Here is a 27927-nt window from a genome sequence, read left to right as displayed (position 1 = left end):
TTTCTTCTGTTATGACTTCATTAGGTAATTTTAAGCTAGCTTTTTTTCTGCCTGTCAATTTGTCCAAGTTTAAGCTAAGCTAAGGTAATTGTTTCTAGGCTTTAGGTCTATTTTTACGACATGTCTAAAGATATGGACAGGGTATTAACAATTACATTTTAAAATTAACGGTGTCTAACATTCACCATAAAGACAAAAAGATATTTGAACACAAATGGGAAAATATTCACTGAATGGTTAATTAAAACAATGGCACAGCAACAACACACAATATTTTCATATATTAAAATATACATTTCTCTGACAGTTTACAAAAGTTTACAGCTTACAAAAATACTGTTTCTGTTGAAACACTAATTCATAAATGTCTATTTTGTGTCGTATTCCAACTGCTTTGAATTGCCTTAATTAGTCCTTACTCTCTAGGAGGTGCCAAATAATTAGTGTCATTAACAATCAGGTATGAACCAAACCTCAGAATGATCACAAATCACAGTTTAAAAAAAACAACACTCCCAATTAAACATGTTAAAATTGCAGTTACTTATTTAGGTGTTGCTTCCAGCTTGGTTTACTTTTTTTTTGTTTTGTTCTTTTTGTAAAACTTCACAAAATGGACGTGTCAGTCTAAAAATGTATTATAGCATGATTTGAGCCTTTTTGGCAAAAATAAGATTTTGAAATGTACCTAGTTACTGTAATTTTGAAGCCCTTTTCTCCTTGAAAGAAAATCACACAGAAGAAAAAAACAATCTGTAACAGAGCAAAAGTAAAACTAATAAAGACGTTGGACTACTTCCATTAGTTAGCCAGATTAAAAATCCTCCTAGAAATGAAGAAACTTGGCCATTAATTTTGCAGGTGATCATCTGCTGTAATTTCACAAAATCCACCTAAACATCCCGTTGCAAAGATTGGCCACTGAAAAGACTCAAAAGAAAGTGGGAAAGGAGACTTAGAGTCTTAGATTTAGCTTTTACTAGTCAAGCTGGATGTAATCTGGAAGAATCATGTTTTATTTGTACATGCATAGCAATAGGTCTCTAAAATATGTGTTTACAATCAATGACAAACCACTGCGTCCACCTTTTCTTTTTTTCTGTGCATTTTCCCCCAAGCTTTGAAGAACTCCAATAGTCTTTTAGTGTCCTTTCTGCACTTTTTTGTCATACAGACAGTCTACAAAGCTTTTAGGTTTTCAATCATTTAGAAATCTTTGTTCCGGGTGAAGAGTCTGCATGAATGAAGGATAAGCAGGAGAAACTGTATCTGAGCAAAATTCTGGCTCCCCTCCAACTGTTGTTTTTATTCTGTGGTACTGCAGGCATCGCCTCTTTCCTCTGCACCATGGCAGGGACATGGTGCTCCAAAGGGCCGGACCTCAGCAACTGCACCTCCCACTGGGTGACTCAAGTGGCACAAAAGGTAAAAGGAGAATTTGTCGATCACAAAAATATAGCAGCAAACAACCACGTAACATGGCTGCGATCCAACATACAGCGGTAATTTCTGACCTCGTTCCCTAGCTTGGTTTATTTTTCCAGCGCACAACTTTTCAAGTGTACATGAAACTTTCAAGGGTAACTAAAATGCTGTTTGGCAGCAGAAAGAAATGAGCTAAAGCATCAGGAGTAAATGCCAAGAACTGCAGTCTGTTAGTGAGAATCAAAGAGCCACGGTTTCTTTCTGCAGTGACATTTATGCTTTGATGTCATGCAGGTAGAAATGTAATGTAGATGTGCAGATAACAGTTGCTTAGATGCACAGGAATGTAAAACATAGCAAACCCTGAAGAAGAGATTATTGTTTCTCTTGAAAAAACAAAAACACCTACAGAATGCTGCGGGCTCAGGCAGGGTTTCAGCCGATTGTTGAAAGACATCTTGGCTAATGAACAGCTGTGTGTTTAAAAAAACAAAAACAAAGAAACAGTAGTAAGTGAAAAAGTGTTGGATACGCTCTGTTTTTACGCTAGAAACACAAAAAAATGAAGTGTAATAGAGAAAGTATGCACACTGCATTAAAACTGGGGTATGCGATATGTTTTCGGCATCACTGGACAAAAATCCATAATTACCTTTCAGCATACTCCAGTTTTGAGAGGGAGCTAGACTCATGTTCCTCATCTGTGTGGAGTCTTTGGAGACCTCATCGGGTGAGGAATACTAAGCAGTTACAAATAGAAGTCAGATGCATTGGTGTAATAGGCTTTAAAAAGAAAGAAAAGAGGAAAGTGAGGTCCGAATCCCGTGTTTGGACAAAAGTTAGCAACACTCACAGTTTCTGCTTCTTCCAGAATTTTCGTCATTCAAGTTTTAATGCAACATGTTTTTGCATATTTTTAGAAGCATTCATTTGACAGTATTTTCCCTCAAAGTAACGCACAGAGATAGAAAAAAACTCCAACAACACATTTTGCATCTTACGCACTGTTGTCAAGTCGAAAAACTCACACAACTCCATTACTCTCAGGCGATTATACACACTCCTAGCCTTGCTATGACATATAAAAAGCAGGAGCTTTAGTTATCTGTTCTAAGCTTTGCATATTTGCTCATTAAAAAGTGAAACTAATATGAACAGCGTTTAATTGGCTGAATTGGCTGTATAAGTCCTGATGTTAGATTTTATTAAGATATAATTGCCAGCGATGGTGGGCCTTACAGCTGCAGTGCTTCTGGTCTGTTGACACCGCTGTAGTACTTTTTAGTAAGTGGGGAGATGTTGTAATGTAGCTACAAGATACTTCTGATAGCCCTGAATTATATTTTGGAGGCTGAACGGCTCAAGGATTAATGGTATGTTGGTTTTGCATTAGCTTCCTCTTTGTGAAGTTTAATTGGCGGCGGCACTTCAAAGTCACATTTTGATTGATGTCGTCGTTGCCGCATTTTTGTGCGAAAAATTGATTCGTTTGTGGCAAAAGACACCTGGAAGACTGATATAGCAGTTTTAAGATACACTTTATATAAAATATGTACACAGTATTGCAGTGGTTCTCTGTTTGGAGAGAGCACTGCTGTGCATTTAATAAGACATAGTTATGTTATAATTTCCCGGGTTAATCATACAGTCACCATGAGTGCATTCCGTCTGCACACAAAGACAAATTCCTTCTAGACTTGCTGTGAATTTTCAGATGTGTGTGAGAAATATTAGTCCAGGTTCATATTGTATGACTCCGATCTGAGCGCTGCATCACTGACACTTCACTGACACCCCCGTGTTTCTCCCCGTGGCTGTTTTTTTTTTTTTTTTAGATCCGAAGCGGCGAAAATGCTGCAAATTTAGCCAATGAGCTGGCACGTCACACACAGGGCCCGGTGTTTGCCGGCGACGTCAGCTCCTCGGTGCGCCTGATGGAGCAGCTCGTGGACATCCTCGATGCTCAGCTGCAGGAGCTCAAGCCCAACGAGAAGGACTCAGCTGGACGCAGCTTCAACAAGGTGCTGTGAAAATCCTCCCTGGCCTTTTCCTTTTCTGCCCTCTCGTTAAACGTTGTCCCTGTTTTGCCCCGGTTCTGTGTCAGCATGACTCAGGACATTCATTAGCAAAACACACACACAGATGCACACAAGCCGCTCGGCGCTTTTCTTACATGCACGCATGCATCATCCAAACACACGCGCAGTCTGAGGTGAGGGGGCTAGGGAGGCAGGTCTAACCCTGCGGGGGAAGCTCATTCCTCTAGAGTTCCTTGGTAATTACCAGCGTTGGAAAACACAGGCTCACCTGGCAGCTCCACCTTTAAGGAGCTAATGGCCATGAGCCCCCAACCAGCACAAAGAATAACTCTTCATTGCTGACAAGTGTGGAGGTGCCCCCTCCTGGAGCTCATGCAGGTGCTCAGTGGAAAGAAAGCAGGCCTGAGACAAAACGACATCTCGTAGCTGCTGGCAGTCCCGTGGCGATTTGAGTGACAGTTTTGAAAAATTACATTGTTATTCAGACTTTGGAGCAGTTGCTGTGTAAACAAAGTGATTTTGAACAAAAAAAAAAAACAACCAAAAATGACGCCCATTGTTTGCGCCCATGTGTTCGCGCCCATGTGTTCAGACAGCTGCACTGCTATTATTTGAAGATAAGAGCTAACAGGTTTCTTACTGCAATGCCAATATTGTTGCGGTGATTGGAACAATTCAAAGGCAACAACAACAACAACATTCAACTTAAAACTACTTGAAAATTGTGACATCCTGTGACAGAGCTGTTGTTTGTACCTGCAGCTCTGCAGCTGCAATGAAACACACTTTCACTCTCGAGCACACCAGGGGTGAATCTGACAGAGAAATACTACTACCGTGCCTGATTTTAAAGTCACTCTTTAAACAGCCTGCTTGGAATTGTGAATATAATAATTTAGTTATCCTTCCTTTGATCTCGTTGCGCTTCTCCACCAACAGTCTTCCCCCCCGTCTGAGCACTTCCGCCATGTACACATGTTTTTGCAAGACCAAGAAATCTCAAAATCAAGATCTTTTTTTTTTTTTTAATTCCTTGCCCTGATTTATAGAATCTGGCTTTCTTATGATTAAAGAAATCAGGTTACTGCAGAAGGCAGACTGAAACCTGTCTGCCAAATGATTTCCATGCCATACTGGAATAAATAGACACCAATGGGTGCCAGTAAAAGAAGAAAAAAAAAAAAAGAAGCCTGAACATCTGAGCCTACACACATGGGTTTGAAAGTGTTTAGAAGAAATGTATTGCATACATGATTTGCATTCAGGAAAGCTGAACTGAGAACACCCCCCAACAAAAACAGAACGCGGTGCTTTCAGCTTCACGCAGCCCTTTCCTCCAAATAAACAAGTAAATGGCGGCGTCCACGGGCGCAATCTGGACCGCGTTGAAGAAACATTTCTGGTTTCCTGTGTGTGCTTTTTTTTTTTTTTTTTTTTTAAAGTATGGTTGTAATTTGGACACAAGGAACATTTTTATCTCTTTGTTTCCCAATTCTGATGCAACGATATGTGAGTTTCTCTGGTTTGACTCAATTAGGAAGAGACGGCAACTTATTTAAAGCCAAGAGCCTAACAAAGGGTTTTTAAAGAGAGCTAGCGCTGTATTATTTTCTCCATGACAAGAAATACAAATGACCTCATCCCACATTGTTTGTCTTCCGAATGTATTTTAAAGCATCACTAATGGGGAAGCTTCAGAATCTGGTCTCAGCATTTTTTCCTCACTGCTGCTTTGCGTTTCTCGTCTCTCTCCCCTCATTTTGACTTGATCCAAATTTATACTTAGTATTCAAACACAGCTCCCCTGAAAAGCACTTATTACTCTTTGGGTTATAGTTAATAGACCTGTGCCTTTTCTTCTTTTCATTAACTCTGTAATTGATGGTAAGTGGCATGATTTAATGCTTCCTGTTTTCTTACCTCCTCTTTCTTCAATCCGTTTCTTGGACTTGATCGTCTGGTTGTGCGGAAAAGCTTCAAAAAAGGGAGAAGACATGCAGAGCGTACATGAAGGTATAACTGCCAGGCTTTCTGCATTCCTTTTTCACCCCGATCCCTAACGCCTGGCTTGCAGCATGCCGCACTGTCTGTCTTTATGTCTTTGATTGTTTTGTTACAGCGTGTGCCTGCTGATGTGTTTGTACAAAATGCGGCCACTTCCTCAGATTCTGCTGTCTGCTGTCCTGTCATTCTGTCCATCTGAGGATGCCGCCATCCATATTCTTCTTCACTCGTAAATCTTCCCTTCGTTTTTTTTTTTTTTACTTTCTCCTCCTCCTCTGCCTCCGCCACTCTTTTTTTTTTTTGCCTCCCTCCATCTCTTCTCTTGTCGGCTCTTTACACGTCGTGTGAATAATTGCCTTCCCACGGTTGTAATTGCACCTCCCTGTCAGGCAGAAGTGTGATCAAAGTGGCAGTGTGCTCAATTTTCACTTGCTTATATTGTACAAATTCTACTGTCGCCATTGCAAATAATAATAATAAAATAAAAAAAACTCTTGGCCCCTTTTTGATTTATCTGTGGGATTAATTTCCAACCCCATCAAATATGTTTGTGTTCCAGTCTGATCTTTGCAGGCTGTCCACCAGACATTTTACTTAGTGGAGTGCAGTACTGTTTATTTTCTCGGGCTTGGGTCTGCTGAAAGACAAGGCCGTGATGTAGACACATGGGAGAAGATGCACGCACTGCATGGTGTTTAGATTTTGTGTTTCTCGGTGGCTCATGGATGGAGGGGAGGGGTACCTTGATACATTTGAGTTGTTGAGTGTTGCATTACCTACAACGGATTTTAAAAATTCATTTATTCATTCATTTATTTATTTTAAGTTGTGGTAGGGACATAATTGAAGGCAGCATGGCAGTGTCAGTCTGTCAGTGGTGGATTGACACAAATATTCATGGTGCCCAGCGGCCTTATCCCAGACTCTAGCTTTGCCGAAAGTACAATGGTTTGTAAAGATGGGCCTCTCCTTATGTACTTCATCCCATACACCTCCTCCTGCCTGTATTTAGTTTACATTTAGCACTGCAGCTTGAAAGTATGCATTATTATGGTCCGTTCTCCCCATATACTCGGATATCCTGCTTGGAAAGTTAAAGCAGCCACAGCTTCCCAGAGTTAACAATCCAAAATGGCGACAGTGAACATAAACAGTAGTAAAACTTTTAATCAGCACTGCCACTGTTGTGTATTTATGACTTACGGAACAAGCCAGTTGCAGACCAGGCTCTGTCCATGAATCTGCTGCAGCGGTGATTTTAAGCATGAAAAAAGTGTTATATTGTGTTGCTCGTGTTACTTGAATCGCCTGTTTTTTTTGTTTTTTTTTGTTTTTTCACTTTTTCTGGAATGCGCTAAGTCGTCCCAATTCCTGAAATCTGAGTTCAGAGGTACCTGGAATAGGTTAGCAGAAGATCCTGTGACTAAAACACTGAAGATTGCTGCTGAAGAAAGCTTTTGAATACAAGGAGGATCATTTTTTTTCCTCAGGAGATGTATTTTGCAGGTATAGAGAACAGAATTATTGAGAAATCATCAAGTCTGTACCTTAGAAAATGTACAGAGATTAGACTTGGGATAACGCAGGGCTGTAGCTCTGGAGGTAGAGAAGACCATCTACTAAACCAGGGGTGGGCAATCTCAGTCCACGAGGGCCGGTGTCCCTGCAGGTTTTAGATGTGTCCTCGAACCAACACAGCTGATTGAAATGGCTAAATTAGCTCCTCAACATGTCCTGAAGTTCTCCAGAGGCCTGGTAACGAACTAATCATGTGATTCAGGTGTGTTGACCCAAGGTGAGATCTAAAACCTGCAGGGACACCGGCCCTCGTGGACTGAGATTGCCCACCCCTGTACTAAACAGAAACTTTGTGGTTCTGGCTGCTCCAATCTCCTGTCTGCATGCCAAAGTATCCTTGGGCAAGATACTGAACCTCAAGTCGATGCGTTCATTGAAGTATAAATATGTGAGAACGTTAGATAGAAAGCACCTGAGTGTAGAAAACAGTGCTTGTGTTAATGGGTGAATGAGGCATTGTGTATAAAGCAGTTTGAGGGCTCACGTAGAGTAGAAAAGCCTTTTATACAATAATTTACTATTTACTTGAGCAACATGCTGTCTAAATGCTGGATTTCGAAGCATTTTGCTTATTTCCATTATTGTGTCCCAGACACTTCTGACCATGTTTGGTCCCGTGCAGATTTTTCTTTGGGCCCTTACCACCATGTCGTCTCCTGGGCTGTGCCGACAAACTACTCTGTAAGACACTTTCTGCCGAACAAATTGTTTCACAGTTGACGTCAAGAGGTTTGCAAGCATTTTCCACAAATGACAAGAGGAAGGCCAGGAAATAAAAGCAATATATTGCAGCATCTGTCCAGCTTTATCTAAACACAGTGAATATGTGCATGCTGTGTAATGCCGGGGGGGACTACTTGATAGTGATGTTGACTGGTCCCCTCTACCTTCTGGGCCCTGGGGCATCGAACCAGCCGCACTGTTATAAGTTATGTCTCTGCTTTTTCATTAAATATCTTAAAACCAAATTCTGAGCTCTGTGCACAAGAGTCATGTTAATCAAAGATGAGGAACCTGCAACTAACTCCTAAATATCTAGAACCTAACATTGCCATATTGAGCACATTGGCATCCTGGCATTAGCAATTAGCTTAAAGCTAATGTGGCTGTTATTTTATTTTTCAGTGTCACTGATAGTCGTCCATTGCTGTTTAAGTCAGAGCAGCTGAATATTCTGCAGATATGGGCAGCCACAGGGGCTCCCCTGGTGGTTGCACTCTTGTGATTTGTAAATTGACCACCACCCAGGCATGAATTAAATCAGAAGACAGATTCTTTCTGTGCTACACAAATTGGAGACAGACTTCCCCCCCCCCCCTTCTTTTGGATTTCATGGGTCCTTTGAGGATGGCTTACCAGGGGGCGGGAGAAGACCATTTAGTGTCTGTCTGGTTGTAATGGCTCCAACCCCATAATCGCCACTTCTCTCTCTCTCTCTCTCTCTCTCTCTCTCTCTCTCTCTCTCTCTCTCTCACACACACACACACACACACACACACACACACACACACACACACACACACACACACACACACACACACACAACTCCTGTCATAGTCACAGTTGCCTGCAAGGTTAGGGCCACAGAGATTGATTTTTTGTGCTTGGACCCAAGATATAAAGACATGCTGAGCACTCTGTGTCTGGATACACCCATCACTGCTGCGGTTAACATCAGCTCAGTGGTTAAGACGTTGCGGTTAATCATATATTGGTGCAGACTTTGGTTGATTCCCTTTCTTGTTATTCCAAGCAAATGGATAATCCTGTCCTTGGTCAATTAGTGTTTTGGATAATCACAGCTGTGACTAATTGGTACAGTGAGCAAGGGCTTGTTTTGGTTAATTACCGTTATTGTGGTGGGTCTTGCTGTGGGTAATGGCACCTATGGTTAAATTGTCACTCTGATTTATCACACCCAGGGCTCCTCTAGATCTGTGTACAAATGTCTGTGTTTTTTTCGAGGGGGGTTAAGAAAGTTAATGATGTTGTTTCTTAATTGTACCAGCCAGGAGTCATGAACTCACCCGGCCAGGGTCAAAGGAAACTCTTGTTTTATCAACATATGATACTTGTGTAGGTTTTGTGGAATGTTTTGCTCGCATACTGCTTATCAGAAAGCAGGAAATGAAAGGATTGCCATTTAAAACAAGCAGAAATCCCACCACCCTCCCCCCCTCTCTCTGCTGTTTTGACTTGCACTACTACGCCGAACACGGATTTCACGATAATGCCCTCTTTCCTCGAGGAAAATTGTATCCAAGTCATTATGGTCAGATCCTGTTATGGAAATAAGAGTATTGTCCATGGATACGATTGCTTTTTTTTTTTTGGTTTGTTTTTTGAAAAATAGCTGCTTAAAGCAGGAAGTGCAAATGTAGCATTCAATGAAGGGGGAACAAAACCCCAAAACATTTGGTTTGTATTTCTTTTTACCCTCAAGGATGTTTGCATTATCATTCAATAAAGACGCTGGCCCACGAGAGACTTTCCCAGATTCGCTTTATTCTTTTTAAACAGAATATTAAATAATACACACTAAATATTCCATCGTCATTATTATTTTAGCTACCCATGGCTTTCTCTGGCCTTCATGTCTTCAGTTGGAATGATTTTGCTTTTGTGATCTTTTTTTAATTATTATTATTATTTGTTTTCCAGTCCCTGCTCTTTGTCATTAAACTCAAGTTATGATTTGGGGTTGGAGGGACTGCAAGCTGACAAATTTGTCTTGTCTCCATGGATACAGGCGATTGTGGACACTGTTGACAACCTCTTGAGGCCGGAAGCTCTAAAATCCTGGAAAGACATGAATTCCACGGAACAAACGCACGCCGCCACGATGCTGCTGGATACCCTGGAGGAAGGGGCGTTTGTCCTCGCGGAAAACCTGATTGAGCCCGCCATCGTGAAAGTTCCCGCAGAGAATATCCGTAAGTTCCTCTCCAGTAACTGAGAAAACCACATGTGCACATCCATCATTCACAGTCTGTGATGTTGATGGCTTTTCTTTTCTTTCATTTTTTTCAGTCTCAGGGAGATTGTTTTAAACACAGTGGTAAAAATTGTCTCACATTCGGGCAGCTATTCTTTAAGAAGAGCGTCATTTTGAAAATCGCCACATCTCACCTTGTTTCACTGACGTCATAAGAAAAGATTTGAGTCAAAAAAAAGGGGAAAAAAGCTAATTTGCCCTCAAAGGCAGACACTTTATTATCAACATGATCTCATTCATATAAGTCAGCTTTGTGCAGTGAACTGTCATATTTCTACTCGTATCTCTTTGTTTCTATGGTTATGGTCCTCCACTTACCCTTTTTGTCTTATACCTCATTGATTTCTAATCTTTTTCCTGCATTGTAAAGTCACCTCATTGAATGGGTGCTGCCAGATGAACTGTCCAGACCTCTTGGGGGGGAAACAAAGAAACCAATTGAATGGCACTGCTCTATTCACATGACACTCTATCTGTTCCCTCTAAGCCTTTCCCATTAATAAGTAGTTAGCCAAACTGATAAGGACTAGTTGCTCTGTCTTTACCAAAAGCATTGATTAACACATTGTGTAATATGTTTCACATTAGCCATTTAATCACCGCATTTAGACAGTTTTTATGAGCTTGTCAAGTGCTTGCTTATCTGCACAATATAGATAATGCTCCAGTGAAGAAACATAACTAAATATGAAGAAACCTCAGAGAACCGCCTACCTGACCTCTCTTAAAAGAGTCGAAAAAAGCTGAAAATGATTGTTGATTCTAATTAGCAGTTTCCTCGAAGCTCAAATGGCATCTCCGGGCGAGTATCAAGGGCAGGGCGAGGGAAAAAAGGGAGAAAGGGAGCTAAAAGGTAGATGGCGGGTGGTAGTGGTGGTGGGGGGAGCAGCTAGAGAACAATTCCTCATCTCCGTCTGTCAGAAGCCATCTATCTGAGGAAGTGAGGCCGTTTCTGATGGGAGGGAGTGTGCTGATACGTGTGTCCTCCTGACCCTTTAATAATTTCACACATCAAAGGGAGCACCACCCGGCAGCTGGCATACCAGAGAGAGGGGCTGCAGGAATTTGGAGGATTTTCAGAGATTTGCTCGTCGAGGCCCAGAGTTATCTGAACCCACAGGGGAAAGAAAAAGTAAAGTAAAAGCTCAATGATATTTTTGATCCTATGAATATTTGACATTCATGCTGCAGTAGGCTGCGTGCTTGAATTTGCTCGTCTTCTATCGTTGCCCTTGTTGTTATTTTTTCTTCCGCTCCTGCCTCCAAGGCTTTCCCAATGCCAGCCAACAGCTTAGTGACATGGTTTTTTAAGTAAATGACACTCGACGGGGTTTTGCCAATAAGACTGGATTCTGTTACTGGTACAATGAACCTCGAGTCTTTACACATACCCCACTGGGCCTGAGCGATAGAGTTCTATTAAACACCATGTAATGCTTCTCAAATGTTGCCTATGAGTAATACATCTCCCCCTCTCTCAATCTCTCTGTTGCTTTCCCTTTTACCTCGGCCATCTCTCAGTGTTGGAGGTGTGTGTGCTAAGCACCGACGGGCAGGTGCAAGACTTCAGATTTCCACAGACGAGCAAGAGCGGAATGACTCTTCAGCTGTCTTCCAACACGGTGAAAGTCAACAGCAAAAACGGTGAGACAACGTCACGGCAGCAGAAACACCTAGCTGATCAGATGGTTCGATGGTAGTTCATAACCATGTCCTAATTCACATAGTAGTTTTCATTTGGGTAATTAAGTTGGGATAATGCCTTAAAGTGATTTTACGTGCTAAGGCATTCTGAATCGGATTAGTAAGACATTTGTGAAATATGCTCATTGATTTATTTATTTTTTGCCGGGAGTTACAATATGAGTCTCATGCACTGCACTGTATGGGGTAATATAATCAGGAGGTTATTAGCTTAGCTTAGCATAAATCCTGGAACGAATTAGCGATGCTAAAAGGCAATGCTCCTTGGATATGGGTCAACAAAAACAACAGTTGTTTAGGTTTTATGTGTTTGTGCATGTCTATGCTGAAGTATTGCTTGACCTGTTTGTGTTGAAAGTTTGTTTTTGTTTTTTTTAATTATATGTGTTATCTAGGACTGCTGGTTTAGCTTACTGGGCTCATGCAGAGGCCTGGGTTCAAATCTGCCCCAAAGGTTATTTACTGTGTGTCTTTCTGCCAGTTTCTCTGTCTTACTTCTGCTGTCCAATCACAATAAATGCTAAAAGCCACTGGCCATTTTAGCTATTTGCTATTCATGTATAATTCAGTTTTTGTGGACATAAATGAAATGTTATTGTCCTGAAATTAAAACTGTCGGATGCTTTCATAAGGTGTTAAAGGTGCATAAAGGCTTAAAAACAAAACCTGTTACTCGGTGGTTGCTAGGAAGCATGATAACATCATAATATCTGATATAGATAAAAACCAATGACTACGTAAAAGACTTACAGGGGCCTAAGATGTTCCTGATGATCTTAGGAGGAGTTTGTGAACAAACAAACACACACACAGATCTGAGATTAGTGATCTAATCTCAAGATTTTGATATTTCGGGGAAGGGGGGGAAAAAGTATAACGATCACTTTTGCAGAAAACAGAACTTTTGCTAAAAATGTTTAAGAAGTTTCTGGTGAGGTGGAATACTAAAGAGGACTTTCACCCAGGAGACTGGGACTCTTGTTCTATGCATAACCATAACTTACTGCCTCATTATTTTTAGTCTTTGTTTGATTTTTGCATTAATGTTGAGGTTTTCAGTTGGAGTATTGTTAGGCTGAAGCAACCAAACTACCTGGTCTAGATAAAGATCATGGTTTTGGTTAAAAAGCCCCAAAGGCAAATGTCTCCCATGTGCACCTGGCTTTTAATCTCTTATCTTTTCCCAGTGACATGGTCGGTTAGTGGCAACAATGGACATTAATTATGATGTTGCTGGAGCAACGCAGCGAAAGCACATCATTTTGCAATGAAGAGTCTTAAGGTTGCCATTAAAAATAGTTTTAAAAACATGTGAAACATGAAGAAAATGGATCAGATGTTTCATATTTTAAAATTCATCTTAATCATCACTGTAATGAGTAAAGCATAGTGCACTTTGCAGCAGTCAGGCGGATGAGTTGTACACCTCATCTGTCTAACTGGCTCGACATCCTGTGTGTTCATTGGCAGAGGCACCAGTTTTAACAATCTATATATTTTATATAAAATGCAGTGAGCCGTGTTATTTTTCGGGAGTGAATTATTACTGTATGGTAGATAACTGTTAATTATGTCTAATGCTGTACTTCTTATTGTTTGCCATAGGTGTAGCCAAGCTGGTATTTGTACTCTACAAGCACCTGGGTCAGTTCCTCAGCACAGAAAATGCCACATTGCGGGGAATGGGAGACCTGAACAAACACAACCTCTCTCTCACTGTCAACTCCCACATCCTGTCAGCCTCTATTACAAAGGAGTCGAGCCGTGTGTTTGTGGCAGACCCCGTGATCTTCACACTGGAGCACCTGGATGTAAGCCTCCCTCTGAGATTTACCCTGACCACACTATAGAGCCAGGCTGTCAAAAAACAGGATAGACCGCGATACCTTTTACAGTAAAGGAGAAACTGTGTGCTGTTAGTGATGATTAGTAACATTTTGATCTTTCTCCGTCACAAATAATTGATTACATTTTTTTTTAAATCGAAAAAAAGGAGAAATAAACACGACTGACGTGCTTCAACAGCGCATATTCATAAATGTTTAATTTTTTTCCCTCTCTGCTTTCGTGTTTTGCAGAAAGAACATTATTACAATCCCAACTGTTCCTTCTGGAATTACTCAGAGAGGAGCATGATGGGATACTGGTCCACTCAGGGTTGTAAACTGCTGGAAACCAATAAGAGCCACACCACTTGCTCGTGCAGTCACTTGACCAACTTTGCCATCCTCATGGCTCATCGGGGAAATGTGGTAAGTGGCCCTCGCCTTGTGGCTCGCTCGAGCTATTTTTCTGTCTCAATTACTCGTTCTTCCGTCTCACTTAAAGATTTGTGCACACGCGGCAAGAACAAGAATGGCATTTCAGTGGAGATAATTAGATTATAGCTGGAGGAGAAGGTAAGGGCAGGGAAGAAAGGGAGAAGTGGAGAAAAGGCAGCAGGGCTGTCACTTTAAAAGTGCGAGTTTGTGTCAGGAAGTGCCATACCATTATCAGAAGTAATTATGTTCTACCTGTGATCCGTGTCTAATATTCCTCTGTGCATATGTCTCAGAGAATCATGGGAAACAACATAACTTCAGCTTTAACTTGTGTCTCCACCCCTCTTGAAGTGGTGTTGGACCCATTTGGTCGCGAAATGCAATTACAATCCAATTACATGATAAATAGCATGTGCAGCGAGGACCTAGCCAGTAATAAATGTAGAGGATAAGTTTGTGGTTTGTCTAATAATACGTCCCAACTCATGAACTCTATGCCTGTCATCTGTCTTAACCTCAACCTTAACCACAGCTTGAAACCAGAGCCCTGAGGCTAGGCTTAGCCCCACCAATTCCCTACACATCACCTCAACTGTAACTCCTGCCCTCAATAAAATTACAAATATCACAGGAGGAATTGGCTCACTTTGAGGCCACCATGTCCTTGAGTGATATTTTTTTATGGTCGTGTCTGCTATTTTCACTTTTGCCAGGTGGCCGTCTTGAAATGCGCTCAGTTTTGGACCTCCTGAAACGCAGCGTGATTCAACCGCAAAGCGAGAACGCGGATGCCACATGTTCACAGCTCTTTTTGTGGCATTTTTCTGTTGATGTCACTTTCTGCAACACTTTCTAGTGAAACTTCATGAGCTCTAATGAGATTAAAGGATAGTTGCGTCGTTTTAATCAGTCAAGTTGTCATATGAATACCAAAACATGTTGTGGTGGCTCTAATCATTAATATCAGCAAGGTGATGCGACTTTCCCAGTAATAAGCGAGGATTAAACACTCCAGAGATTTCGATTCAGTGACAACATACAGCGTGCATGTGTGTCCCCATTAGGCCAGCACAGCTTCACTCATTACGTGCTCAAACGCTGCCCATTATAATGAGAGGTGCAAAGTTTAAAGTCAGTCCGTGCTTTCTCTATTTCTCTGCAGAGGGACGGGAGCGTGCACGAGGTTCTCCTTACTGTCATCACCAGGATGGGCATTGCCGTGTCTCTGGTCTGCCTGGCCATCAGCCTCTTCACCTTCTGCTTCTTCAGAGGTCTGCAGAGTGACCGCAACACCATTCACAAAAACCTGTGCCTCAACCTGTTCATCGGCGAGCTTCTCTTTCTTGTGGGCATCAACATGACAGAACCAAAGGTACTGTGGAATTGACTCTGCAGAAGGTTTTAATTTCACACTACTGATTAATAGTCTCATCTGCTGTAATTAACCTTTTGTACGCCTGAATTTTCCCTTCAGTTTTCCTTTGAAGTGGCAAACCAAAAAAAAAATCCACATTAGATTAAAATATCATATTTCTATTAGGAGTCTGCCAGTGGTAGAATTTAATGCAGATATTAAAAGCAGGAGTGCGCCTTTTATGGCAGCAACATATTTATTTGTAATCAAATATTCTTCCTGTAATTTAATCACAGATGTCTGAAATTATTTTTGTTTTTATTGAGGTTTTGCAAACATGTGACTGCTAACAATGGGATGTTAACTTTTGCAACACTTTGGACGTGTGACAATCATGGTGACAGTGTCCCCCAGTTTCACTGGCCTAGAGAACAATCCGGGGCCATCTGGCAAACACAGAGCGTGAGGCAAAAATGTGTATTAGCAACTTATTGGCGAGTGGTTAATGGACGCTGCTGACAGTCACTGGGAAAGTCGGTTGCTAAAGATCCAGTTACACAGGGCTGGAGGCTGGTTAATGACCCGCCCCCGGCTGTGAGGAAACTGGTTGTTGAAACTTTGCCTTCCTTTGCGTTGAGAGCAAAACTAACACAAGAGGTTAAAGGGTTTAAACCAGGGGTGCCCAATCCCAGTCCTCGAGAGCTACTGTCCTGCAGCTTTTAGATGCATCCCTACTCCAACACAGCTGAATCAAATAATTGGATTACCAATTCGGCATGCCATCAAGTCTGGCAAAGGCCTGATAACGAGCCATTCATTTGATTCAGGTGTGCTGGAACAAGGACGCATCTAAAAGCTGCAGGGCAGTAGCTCTCGAGGACTGGGACTGGGCACCCCTGATTTAAACCAAAAAATCTAAATATAAAAGCTTTTGGGTAAATAAAAGGCTTTGTTTAGGAATTATTTAACCATTTTATTATTTTAAGGTTTAGGTTTTAGAACATAACTCTTCATATCATTTTAAGAGGATGTAAAAATTTAGTCTGCTGTAAGATTTCTCTAGAAAATTCAATTTAAACCAAGTTTGCAGCTGAAAAATCTGCTTTCATGAGTGAGGAGCGGTTTTTAATAGAGCAATTTGACTTGGCTAACTGCAGTTGGCCTGCAGATTTACACTGAATCAGGTCCACAGTCAGATACAGCTTAATCTGTCTCTCTCACACTCACCTATCTCAGAAGTATTTAGATTTATTTAACTTTTTTTTTTTCCTGTTTCGTTTACTGGCTCAATAGGGGAAAAATAAGAAACTGGTTGCTTGAGAAAAAAGGTTATTTCTCTCCTGGTCGGTGATTGCTCTGGTCTCACATTGCTGCGGTTGCCTGTAGTTTTCATGGGAGATGCCAACTTGTCTGCAAACACTCATTAACTAAAAGCTGAACAGCGGTGAGACTTGGAAGAAGCTCGACACAAACTTGAAATGGAGAACGTTTGCCTTCAAAGCAAAAGTTATGCCTCAGCTAACACAAGGAGATTTTTGGTGCAGTGTCCTCTTTGTGATCGATTTCACCTGACAGCCAGCAACCACACATTTTTCACAACCGCTCTTGAGCAATGTGCACGTGACATCATGCGAGAAACCTCAAGGGATACTTTGAGATCTGTGGAATCTGTTACATTTATAGGAGGAAGATGCAGATTTTTAAATTCTAATAAAGTGTGAAAAATGAGCATTTGAACTATTTGATCAATAGAAAAATGAAAGTACCTCCAAACATCTGATTCTGATATTTATGAAGCTGATTTGTTGCTAGATATTTCTTTTATATGAAAAGACTAAAAGACATCTTTACTCGCTGAATATGTAGCTTCTTAATTTCAAACTTTGACAGAAATGTGTATCTCAAAACATGTTAAAAAGCTTAATCTTTGCATCAATTAACATCCATCTAAAAGATAAAGGTAATAATTATCAATCATTGCTATGCTTTTAGCTCTGGTTTGGTCTCCACTGACTCCCAGTGAAAGTGTTATTAAGCTGCTGGCAAAAGCACAAGGTAAGGTCACCATCAGGAGGTTCCACAGGTTTAGCAGGGTAAGGTCGACCAGGTCAGCAGTGTTGTTTTGTAGTATTAAATTACACATTTATTATGGTTGCTTTGATTGGTATTATGACACTCTGAATTCCTCTCAGACCCGACAGCAGAAAGCTGACCGCATGAATAAACCTTTCCAAAGCAGCAGGGAGGGGAGTGTGTTCATCCAAGGCGCAGGGTTTAGTAAAATTAGCTCTTTCACTGTCCTTTTACCTCTGCATGTAACGTCTGCTTGTATTTTCTCATCAGCTGGTCTGCTCCATCATCGCTGGAGTTCTCCACTTCTGCTTCCTGGCCGCGTTCGTGTGGATGTGTTTGGAGGGCGTGCAGCTGTACCTCATGCTGGTCGAGGTGTTTGAGAGCGAGTTTTCACGCAGGAAGTATTACTACATGTCTGGGTACCTCATCCCAGCCGTGGTGGTGGGCATCTCAGCGGCCATTGACTACAGAAGCTACGGCACTCAGCGGGCGTAAGTGTGGGATCTTTGCAGAGGCTTTCTTCCCGGGATAAATATCACAAGCTTTAGTCCTCCCTTCTCCCCACTGTGACACACCCACACAGCATGTACTGTATGTGCTAATGATAGTAATATCACAAAGAGTAGTCCACCTCTGGCCCCCTGGCAAATTTACAGCCTGTCATTGCTAAAAGAAGAGGCTGTGAGCAAAGCAGCTGCATTAATGAATGTGCTGGCTAGCTGCACTCGCTCGCTGGGTTTTTAGTCTTGTGGATGTGGATAATTGCCGCCCATGTCAGTTAAAAGTTTATGCACTCCTCTGCTGGTCTTCATCCAAGCAGCAAGCTTTATGATTTGTAAGACGGCGAGTCCTCTCTAATTTATGGAATTTAAGTAAACCGCCTTTTTCAAACTCTATTTTCCATTCTGTTTCCCAGTGATAAACGCGGGCCGAGGTGCAATTCATTCTTAAACTGTCTACATTACAATGTTTACTGTTCTTACATACACACAGACATCCCACATTTGTAGACATTTGCAGACTGTGAAGTCATGAGTCCAGTAACCACTGGCTTTTACACTGCAGCTTCTCATGGCACGAGGCCAGCACTCCCTTAAGGTCGGGTTTTCTTCCTTGCGGTCAAAGGAGTTTCTATTCTGTTGCTGCGGCCTATCATGCAGCCGGCTCTGCTGGGCTCCGATCAATGAGAAGCAACTTTGTTTTCACAAAGAGACGATTTAATGAACTGAACACCACCTTTTGCACCCTATAGATGCTGGTTAAGAGTCGACAACCATTTCATCTGGAGCTTCATCGGACCTGTAACCTTCATAATTGTGGTAAGTTGTAAATTTGTGCACGCGTGTGATAACTTTTTGTTCTTTGAAAGAAAAGCTCGGAGAATAGTTTATAGATTTCTCTCTCTCCGTCTGTGCTGGCAGCCTCTTAGCTCTGCTTTCTCAGATCAATTTGCATGAAAGGAAAGTGGTCCCATTATAGCTGACACGAGGACATCAGTGTCCACTCAGCTATGAAATCCTCTGAAATCAGAATTGGTGAGCGGCAACAACTTGAAGCTGTTTGGTCCTTGCTGTACATCTAGAGAATACTCCCCTGCTGCAATCAGGAGGAGAAATCGTTTCAGGCATGAAGGTCATTTGCTCAGTGGGAAAACAAGGGTGATGGTGGCGGGGGGTGGGGATGGGGTGGTGAACATGGAAGTAATGAGTGGGTGGGCCAGACAACTATTACCACAGCTCATAGCCCTGCTGAGGATTATGACACATCCCCAGCCAATCCTAGAGCGCGGACATCTCCATCTTCACCTTTTAATATTTCATGCACGGCGCTGGGTGTTCGCCATGCGCATAGACACATGAACAAAGTGTGCGCATGCACGCATTCAGCATGACCTAAGCAGACCCAGCATGCTTATCCATATAGGCGCATATAGTAACACACATGTAAATCTGTCCATAGGCTGTAAATGCACGCCAGACCTCGTGTAGGCAGCCCCTGTTATATGCACTTTATTTGGCAGGGAAGTACAAATTTTAGATGGCACATGCAGCTCGCCTCATCTTTCTGCAGAGTGCCCCCTTTACTCCATTCCTCGCTGTCTGTCCGTCTGACTGTCTCATCGTATCTGTGTCACCACTTACAGCTGTGTTAAATGCATCTCCAGCCTCTCGACTCAAGCAGACGTAAATCGGCCCCTGTGGCTGGGAGACAAAACGCGGCATTACTCTAAGCTGTGATCTAAAAGCCTCTTTCTGTCTTTTTAGCCACTCCTTTTTCTTCCATGTTTCTCCCCGCTGCTGTTGTTGGTTTCCATCTGCGTTCCACTCACAGCCTCTTTGTTTCCATTTAGGACCCTGCTTTTGTTGCCGTCTGTGTCTCGGGATGCGTTCACGCGGGATAATGACGGGGAACTTGCCGCTGATTTGTGAATGAGAATTGAAACTGAAATATTTGATAGACTGGAGAGCACTACATCTCGATCATTAGGGGTCCGTTTTATGCCAACTCGTGCCTTTTATTACCCGCCGTGCACGCTCGATTGGGTGCGCTTGAAAAATGCACGCCCGGAGCAGGTTTTTGAGGGTAGAAGTTTTTCATGTGATAAGACTCCGGATCCATTTTTTTCTTTTTTGTTTTTCGTTGAATATTAACAGAAGTACATTTCAAAGGTTGAATGTGGTATCGTGCCAAATTGAAGTGCATCTCCTCCCTTTCCCTTTGTGGCTACAGGGCCTGCAGTGCTTAGAGAGAGAGAGATAGAGACATCCTGAAAGCATCGAAACCTTTCTGGATGTATGGCTTGAATCACTTAAATGTTTTTTTCCTGGCCTCGGTGAAGCTTGTTTTTAAAACATGACATTCAAACTCTATACTTTCCCCTCTAGATATAACTTTTTTTCTCTCTCCCGGCACTCTTGCCCGCACTATATTAGATCTGTTTCATCAGATATACGTCCCTTATATTGTGGATTTGTACTCTGTGTTTGGAATCAGCTGTAATGACAAACATGAGGGAGAAATTTCGAATGTAGCCGATGTTGAATATCGGAGCTGTGTGAAGCAGACCAAGCCGATAACCTCTCACAGTTGTTTTTCCTCTTTGAAAGTCAATGTACTTTGTGATCTGCACAGAGGCATTAAATTTTCATATTCCTCTCGGTAAAGGTGTGTTTGTGTTGACACACGCCACGGAGCCAGCAAGAGAATAGCTTCAAAAAATATTCTGTTTGAAAATGTAAAACGTTAAGGGGGCTGTTTTCTGCACTGACTATTTTTTAATTTCAATATTTCTATTTGCATATATAAAATAAAAGAAATCAAACACAAGGGCAGCGTGCCAGTAAAGGATCGGAGTACTTGCTGCATTCGTAGGTGGTAACAGCAGGAATCACATGACTACCTAAATGCGTTCTGTTAACCCTTATGTGACGTCTGTTTTGACAGGTCAATGTCATCTTCCTGGTGGTGACCATGTACAAGATGGTGAAGCATTCCACCTCCATGAAACCTGACTCGTCCAGGCTCGGGGGTATAAGGTGAGGGGGGCGGGGGGGGGGTGTCACTCTAGTCGATAAGGAGGCTGAGCTGTGGCTGCTTGCTGTGAGAGTGTGTGTGTGTTTGCTGAGCGGGGGGAGTGGGAAGAAAAATAATATGCACCATTACTGCTTTTGCCTACCTCCTGAAATTTCAAAAGCAGCTTCTGACCTACACGTTTATTTGATTTTCTCCTCTCTTAAACCCGACCAAACCAGTAATTTTCCCTTTAGATTTTATTTCAGTCCGTAGGTGGTGCCTTTTTAGTTCATTTTATGATTTCTGTATTTGCGCTACGCTGGGGTATATTGCCTTTTTTTTTTATTTCTTCATAACTGCAATTCTGACCTTTGTATCTTTTTGCTCCTGTGCTGGCATAGTTTATAGGCTTCTTTGAAAGGCGGATTCAACCGCAATCTTTGCAGATTTGAAGTTTTAAAACAAGAAAAGGGGGGCCTCCGTGTTTTCGTTTCCTGTCTGCTGCATTTGGTTGTGAAAAGACGAAAGCCTCTGACCGTTTCTGTGCCTGGATTCTTGCTCAACAATATGTTTGAGGGCAGGCCAACATATGTTACGTGGGTGTCTGATTCAAAGACATTCACTCTGATTTTGGTCCAAACCCAAGAAAAGGCATTGAACTGGACTGGTTTTTGGATTTTTTTGCACAGAGAAAGCTCACATTTATGGATGCTGGATTTCTCACATTATAATAAGTACTCAGTAGTCATTAACTGTTATCGTCCAACTTGAATCTGCTATGAATTTGGTCTCTGACTCAAATTTAGGAACTTGTTAAACAATGAAATAATATCTTCGCTGCAGTAGACAGCAAGCAGAATTAGGCATCATTTTCAACATTGTTCACTGTGATTCTTCTCCCACCGACATGCCGTTGTCCCATTTATTTCCAGGCTCATGGTATCTCTCTGGGGATGCCTTCCTTTTCTCTTGTGTGTCAGTAACGACCAGGCATCGTCACTGAAACTGACTGTCGAGTTATCTTATATTCTGGAAACCACCAAGGAAAATCCTGCTGTGTTTGCAGTCTTGTTAGACAACAATTCAGAGGAAGACCAAGGAAATTTCCTAACTGTCAGACAGTGAACGTGCGCTGTCTGCAAAATTTGTATCAGCATTTTTACACTTTGCCACCACTAGTGCAACTTGTCTACATGCAAAGAAAAAGGTGTTTCAAAAAGGTATTGTCCAGGAGTGGAGAAGCAGTGAATTTGTGATTTTTGCTGTTTTAATGTTGCTCTTTCCTGTCTTTTGCAGGTCATGGGTGTTAGGAGCATTTGCTCTACTTTGTCTGTTGGGGCTGACGTGGTCCTTTGGCTTGTTCTTTCTCAATGAGTCCTCTATAGTGATGGCTTACCTCTTTACCATCTTCAACACTCTGCAAGGGATGTTCATCTTCATCTTCCACTGCCTGCTGCAGAAAAAAGTAAGATTTGTCCTTCTGTGTCTCAGATATGCTGTAAAATAGATTAACAGTAAGGTGAAAAAGTGTTTGCCTTTTCTTAGTTTTTTGCAAAGACAACCCGAGTTAATACAAAATGCAGTTAAATGATGATTTCATTTATTAAGGGGAAAAAAGCTATCCAAACCTAGCTAGCCCTATGTAAAAAAGTAATTGCCCCTCATTAAATCATGAATTAACTCTGATTAACCACAATTTTTTGGAAAGCGGAGTTTCACTAGAATTTCACTAGCCTCACACCGGCCTGATTACTGCCAGACCTGTTGAATCAAGAAATCGCTTAAATAGAACCTGCCTGACAAAGTGAAGTAAGCTAAAAGATCTCAGAAAGCAAAACATTACGGCCAGATATAAAGAAACAACAGACAAGCAAAGGCACTGACATCTATCAGTCTGGCAAGGGTTACAAAGCCACTTCTAAGGCTTTGGGACGCCAGTGAACCACAGTGAGAGCCATTATTATCCACAAATGGAGAAAACTCGGAACAGCAGCCTACCAAATACTCCAAGAGTGCATCGACGGCTCATCCAGGAGGTCACAAAAGACCCCAGAACAACATCTAAAGAACTTCAGGCCTCAATTGTCTCAGTAAAGGTCAGAGTTCATGATTTAACAGTTGGAGTGTTCCAAGAAGAAAATCACCGCTGACCAAAAAGAGCTCAAAGGCTCGTCTCACATTCGTCAAAAAATGTCTTCATGATCCCCAAGACCAAGGGAAGATATTCTGTGGACCCCTGAAAAATACGTTTTTTTACAGAAGGCTAGGAAGGTTTGGATAGCTTTGTTTGTTCTTTAATAAATAAAATCACAATTTCTATTTACTTTGGTTATCTTTGTCTAATTTCTTTGATGATCTGAAACATGAACATGTGACAAATATGCAATATTTCTGTGGGAATTTGCTTAGTCACGATAATTGCACTCCCGGCATCTGTGTGGGGATGTAGCTCAGTGGTAGAGTGTATGAGGCCCTGGGTTCAGTCTCTGGCATCTCCACATTTTGTGGCTTCGGCGTGTTGTGGTTTACTCATTTCCAACCACAGAGACAAATGGCCTTTGCGGTTGAGTCGGAAAGGGCATCCAGTGTAAAACTGCCAAATCAAACATGTTGAGTTACCTGCTGTGGTTACCCATGGTGAATAAGGGAGCAGCTGAAAGTAGCTTTTAATTATCCAACATTGTGACAGCTATGATTTGGGTTGTCTTCTCTCATTTTGTAAACTAAAGGAAGAGAATTACTTAAATAAGTCTATTAATAAGTTTTATTAATAATTAATCACTCTAAGTGATTAGTTGATTGGCAGGAAATTAGTGAGGAGATATTAACTAATTAAGTAATTGCACAGTTGGTTTATAGTTACTTTTTTAGGACAAATATGAACAGCTTGTTGCAGGTTTTCAAATGTCAGGATATTTTTTTGCCTTTCTTTGTCCTCTATGGCAATAAATTAATTTGATTTTAGACTGCTGGAGAAACGGAACAATACGTGTGTTAATTGTGATGTATAATTGTCCTTTTTTTTTAAATAGAGGAAAAATTCAGTAATTTTTTCCCCTGCTTTTATAAAATTTTAAGCTAAGATTTGCCTGCTTGTCACTGAATCTAAAGTAGATTTCAGGTGTGGCTATTTGTATTTCTTTATAGCAGCATTTCCATGTTTTTTTACTAGTATTTCATATATTTATACGTAGCAACACTCATGTCAAAGTGCTTTCTTGCTACAATATTGCAATATGCTGCTGTTTGTTATTCCTGCCCTTACACATATGACATTTAAACTGCTGTCAGCTGGATGGCATTTGATAAAGATTTGGGATTTGCATCTCTCATGAGAGGGTGGGTGTAGACGGGGGCTGCTGTCTGTGTCTGTATGCTGAGTCTGTCCTGATCTTTTATTCCTCTGCAGGTACGCAAAGAGTACAGCAAATGTTTCCGTCAGTCCCAGTGCTGCGGGGCGCTGCCGTCTGAGGGTTCCCACAGCTCAGCCAAGACAGCCACATCTCGATCCACGGCCCGCTATTCATCCGCTACTCAGGTACACGCCAGAGAATCTGGCATATTGAGGTTTGGGATTTAGAGAACTGTACCTTAAAATGGACTGCACCGCAGAGATTGAGTAATTCATTAATTACTGAACGTTTTACGGGCTTTTCATAAAGTATTTTTCTCTACCTTTTCGCGCTTTTGAAGGCCAAAATAAAACAAAGTATTTAGCCCTGTTTTCTTAAACATATATAGACTCCTAAGCCATTTTTAAGACTGAGCTACAAATGGCCTTCAGGCTGAGTGCTTCCATGAGTACAGAGAAGGCGTGAAGTTTGAGGGACAAAGTAACACACTCTTATCTTTTGATTGAAAATATAAAAGTGGTGAAAAGGATTCTTAAACGCTAAATTCACACTTTCTTCTGTAAAGCCAAGCTTCTCTACAGAGGTTGGACATTGAAATAGAAATGTCACAGAGTGCAGTACTTTATGTCACATTTCAGCCTTCACATTGTAGCTTAAGTGTAGCTTTCAGATTGTTGGGCTGTGTAATGTTAAATGTTAGTGATCAAAGGATGGACTTGAAGTTTTCTTGTCGCTTGTGTTAAGAAATCTTTCCTTTTTAAAATCCCGGAAAGACATTTACACACAGTGCTTCTTTCATATGTGTGTTATCGTGGCCGTAGGTAGACCCTATTTGAAAATTGTAAAAAACAAAAAAAAAAAAACCCAGATACATGCATGTGGTAATATCTTCCTTCTTGTCTTTGTGAGAGCTATCTTAAGAGCACCTCTGGGAATTTGGCGGATGCTCCTGCTCTTAGCATCTGAAGGAAAAAGGAAAAAAAAAAAAGCTGCTCAGGGCCGATCTCTCAAATTACAAACCGTAAGACTCTCAGCGTATCCATTTTTGGTTGGATCAATAGCACGTGAAGGGCTTTGTTGTACCCGAACACAAACATGTCATCAAGTGGTGAATGAGCTGGATTTTTTTTTGTGTACAAGTGCAGGTTTGAAGCACAAACTCACATAGCCACTCAACCCTTTGGGGCAAAAAAGCCTTCAATAAAAGTCGCGCCGTGTTGAGTCCTGATCAGTGGCTGCCTTTTTTCTCAACCCAGAGCCGCATCAGGCGGATGTGGAACGACACTGTGAGGAAGCAGTCAGAGTCCTCCTTCATCTCAGGAGACATAAACAGCACCTCCACACTCAACCAGGGTAAGCAGCCATCTCTCCTTCGCCACCGCCAGACGAGACACATACGCCATTCTCTTTGTGATGGAGCTCTGAATTCACAATAAACACTTCAATGGATGCGGCCCACGTGGCTATGTGGCAGCTCAGAAAGGAGTAAGATAAGACCCGATTTAATGCCGTCGTTCTCTTAGCGCCAGGCAATCAAAAAATAGCATTAAATGTTACTTGTGTATCTTAAGTTCAAGAGCTTTTTCTGCTACGCTTCTGCTCGCCGGGATCCTCTGAAAGTAGGGGAAAAAATAGTGACAGAAAGGAGGTGTGATATTTAGTCTGGCATAAAAAGTTATAGACGAGGACTTGAGTTCAAATAACGACCCTGAGCGGAGAGACTGACTGCGCAGCAGCCCTCTAAATCATCTTCATCCTGGGGTGATTGTCAGCATGAAAGCAGGGGAGGGAGACGAGCAAAGTCAGGCTGAGGTCAGAGCAGGGTTTGGACTGATCCCAGCATCATGAAGCTCAGGCTGCAGACAGTGCCAGCACAGATTTGGCTCTAATTCTCAATTAGTTTGGATTTATTTTTATTTTTATTTATTTATTTTTTTAGGGGATGGTTATTGCATTCCTAAAGATATACACAAGCATGCTGAGGATGATGGGGATGCTGTGACATGGTCACAGTGCGCCACTTAGACGTGTTTTGTTTTCTGTCTCAACCGAACGAGTTTGTTTAGATGAATTAGTTCCATATAAACACAGCAGCTGATTGTGGAGCTATGCTTTTTTGGTTGACACTTGTCGCAGTAATACTGTTTGTCAGTTAGATCAGATGACTGTTTGGATAATGGTTTGCTTTGACCGGCGTTTCTATGGCTGCCTTGTCCATAATAGAAGGCAGACGGATCGCAGGCTGTAAATCTTTTGCAGTGTGAGATTCTGGACAGTGAACGTCAGCTCCGTTGTTTATGTGGACAGCTAACCACAGACCATGAGATACAATGACTCAGGCTCTCTTCTTCAGCTGCTTTTTCCACCCCTCCTAATTTTTCTCCCTCTCTGTCTCTCTCTTCCTGTTATTTCAGGGATGACTGGCAACTACCTCCTAACTAACCCTCTCCTTCGAACCCACGACACTAACCCTTATAACAACCTTCTGGCAGAAACCGTGGTGTGCAACACCCCCTCTCCACCGGCTTTTCACTCCCCAGGTGCACATCCGCCCTCCACCTTTATTCTTATGCAATTTATCTGCTTTTTTGTATTGTTTTTGCTTTTCCTTTTATTTTCAAAGCAACATTATGTTTCATTCAGTTGCTCATTTTTAGATGAATAACAAACAAAAGGATTGTAACGGCTTTCATTTCTGCCAGTCAACCCCAAAGCTAGCTTAGTTTAGCAAAAAGAGTGAAAATAGAGAGAAACAGACAGCTTGGTATTGTAAAAAACAAAAAAACAAAAAAAACCTCCACCAACTTGCAGCTAGAAAGCCTGCTAATTTTAATGTTTTATCTCTTATAAGTGGAAAACCAAAAGGTTAGCTTAGCTTAGCTTAGCTTAGCGTGATGAGCAGGAGAAAAAAAAGCTTACACTCTAGCATAAAAAACTACCCTTCATAACTACTGTACAAGATTAATTTTATTTACACTGTGGGTACGACTGCTATGGCTGATGGGTGGATGTTGACACACGAGTTTGGTTTAACCATAAATGTAGAATCTATACTTATAGAGCCTATGGCGGCGCTGTCCCAGCTAAGTTAGCGTTAGCTATAACTTATCCCCATATGATCACTTTTCGCTCCAAAATAAGGCAGCAGCCTCCATAGGGCTTGTTTTACAGTACCATGTTTGTGTCTTTTTGTGTAGGTATTTGGCTACGCAAAAGGATCTGTAACCAGAGCAAACATACTCGTGTCCTCCCAACATCACATAGTTCGACATGGATGACGCTAGGCGTAGGTTGAATGCTAATTTGTTGAAAAGTGGGGCAGAGGATTGAAGGGAGCGACAGCAGCTTTAATCAAAAGTGAGAGAAGTGCAAAAAATGAATTTGGATACATGAGTATATATTTCATTGGTATGTATTTCATGAGTATATAATTCATTGGTATCATATTTGCTACATCTGGCATTTTATTTGATATTTGCGCATTATTAGTCAGTGAAATTCAATGCACGGGACTTTTTACAGGACAGACTTGACAGGACAGGGTTTCCAGTTTTCAAACAGCCCTGAGGTTATATCCATCTTTTAACTACAGTCTGTGGTATAAACAGATGGAAATGGCTAGCATAGC

At 41.6% G+C, this 27927-nt stretch overlaps 1 protein-coding gene across 12 annotated transcripts in view; it reads left to right on the top strand.

The window, feature by feature from the left end:
- LOC116318677 (adhesion G protein-coupled receptor L2-like) overlaps positions 1-27927 on the top strand; it is a 110640-nt gene that overhangs the window by 77003 nt on the left and 5710 nt on the right. For 9 of the 12 annotated variants that reach the window (XM_039602432.1, XM_039602433.1, XM_031737764.2 and 6 more), the window contains exons 7-21: positions 1325-1425; positions 3261-3446; positions 5439-5477; positions 9796-9979; positions 11563-11685; positions 13351-13556; positions 13824-13997; positions 15169-15378; positions 17704-17924; positions 18686-18752; positions 20878-20969; positions 22243-22411; positions 24356-24484; positions 25556-25652; positions 26714-26839. In XM_039602432.1, coding sequence (XP_039458366.1) covers positions 1325-1425; positions 3261-3446; positions 5439-5477; positions 9796-9979; positions 11563-11685; positions 13351-13556; positions 13824-13997; positions 15169-15378; positions 17704-17924; positions 18686-18752; positions 20878-20969; positions 22243-22411; positions 24356-24484; positions 25556-25652; positions 26714-26839 — 2124 coding nt within the window. The remainder of the gene's footprint in view (positions 1-1324; positions 1426-3260; positions 3447-5438; positions 5478-9795; positions 9980-11562; positions 11686-13350; positions 13557-13823; positions 13998-15168; positions 15379-17703; positions 17925-18685; positions 18753-20877; positions 20970-22242; positions 22412-24355; positions 24485-25555; positions 25653-26713; positions 26840-27927) is intronic. The other 3 variants (XM_031737765.2, XM_039602435.1, XM_039602436.1) reach the window with 3 other exon arrangements.

This window comes from Oreochromis aureus, linkage group 18, assembly GCF_013358895.1.
Source record: "Oreochromis aureus strain Israel breed Guangdong linkage group 18, ZZ_aureus, whole genome shotgun sequence".
NCBI lineage: Eukaryota > Metazoa > Chordata > Actinopteri > Cichliformes > Cichlidae > Oreochromis > Oreochromis aureus.
The sequence above is the reverse complement of the archived record's forward strand: the minus strand, read 5'-3'. Positions and strand labels throughout refer to the sequence as shown.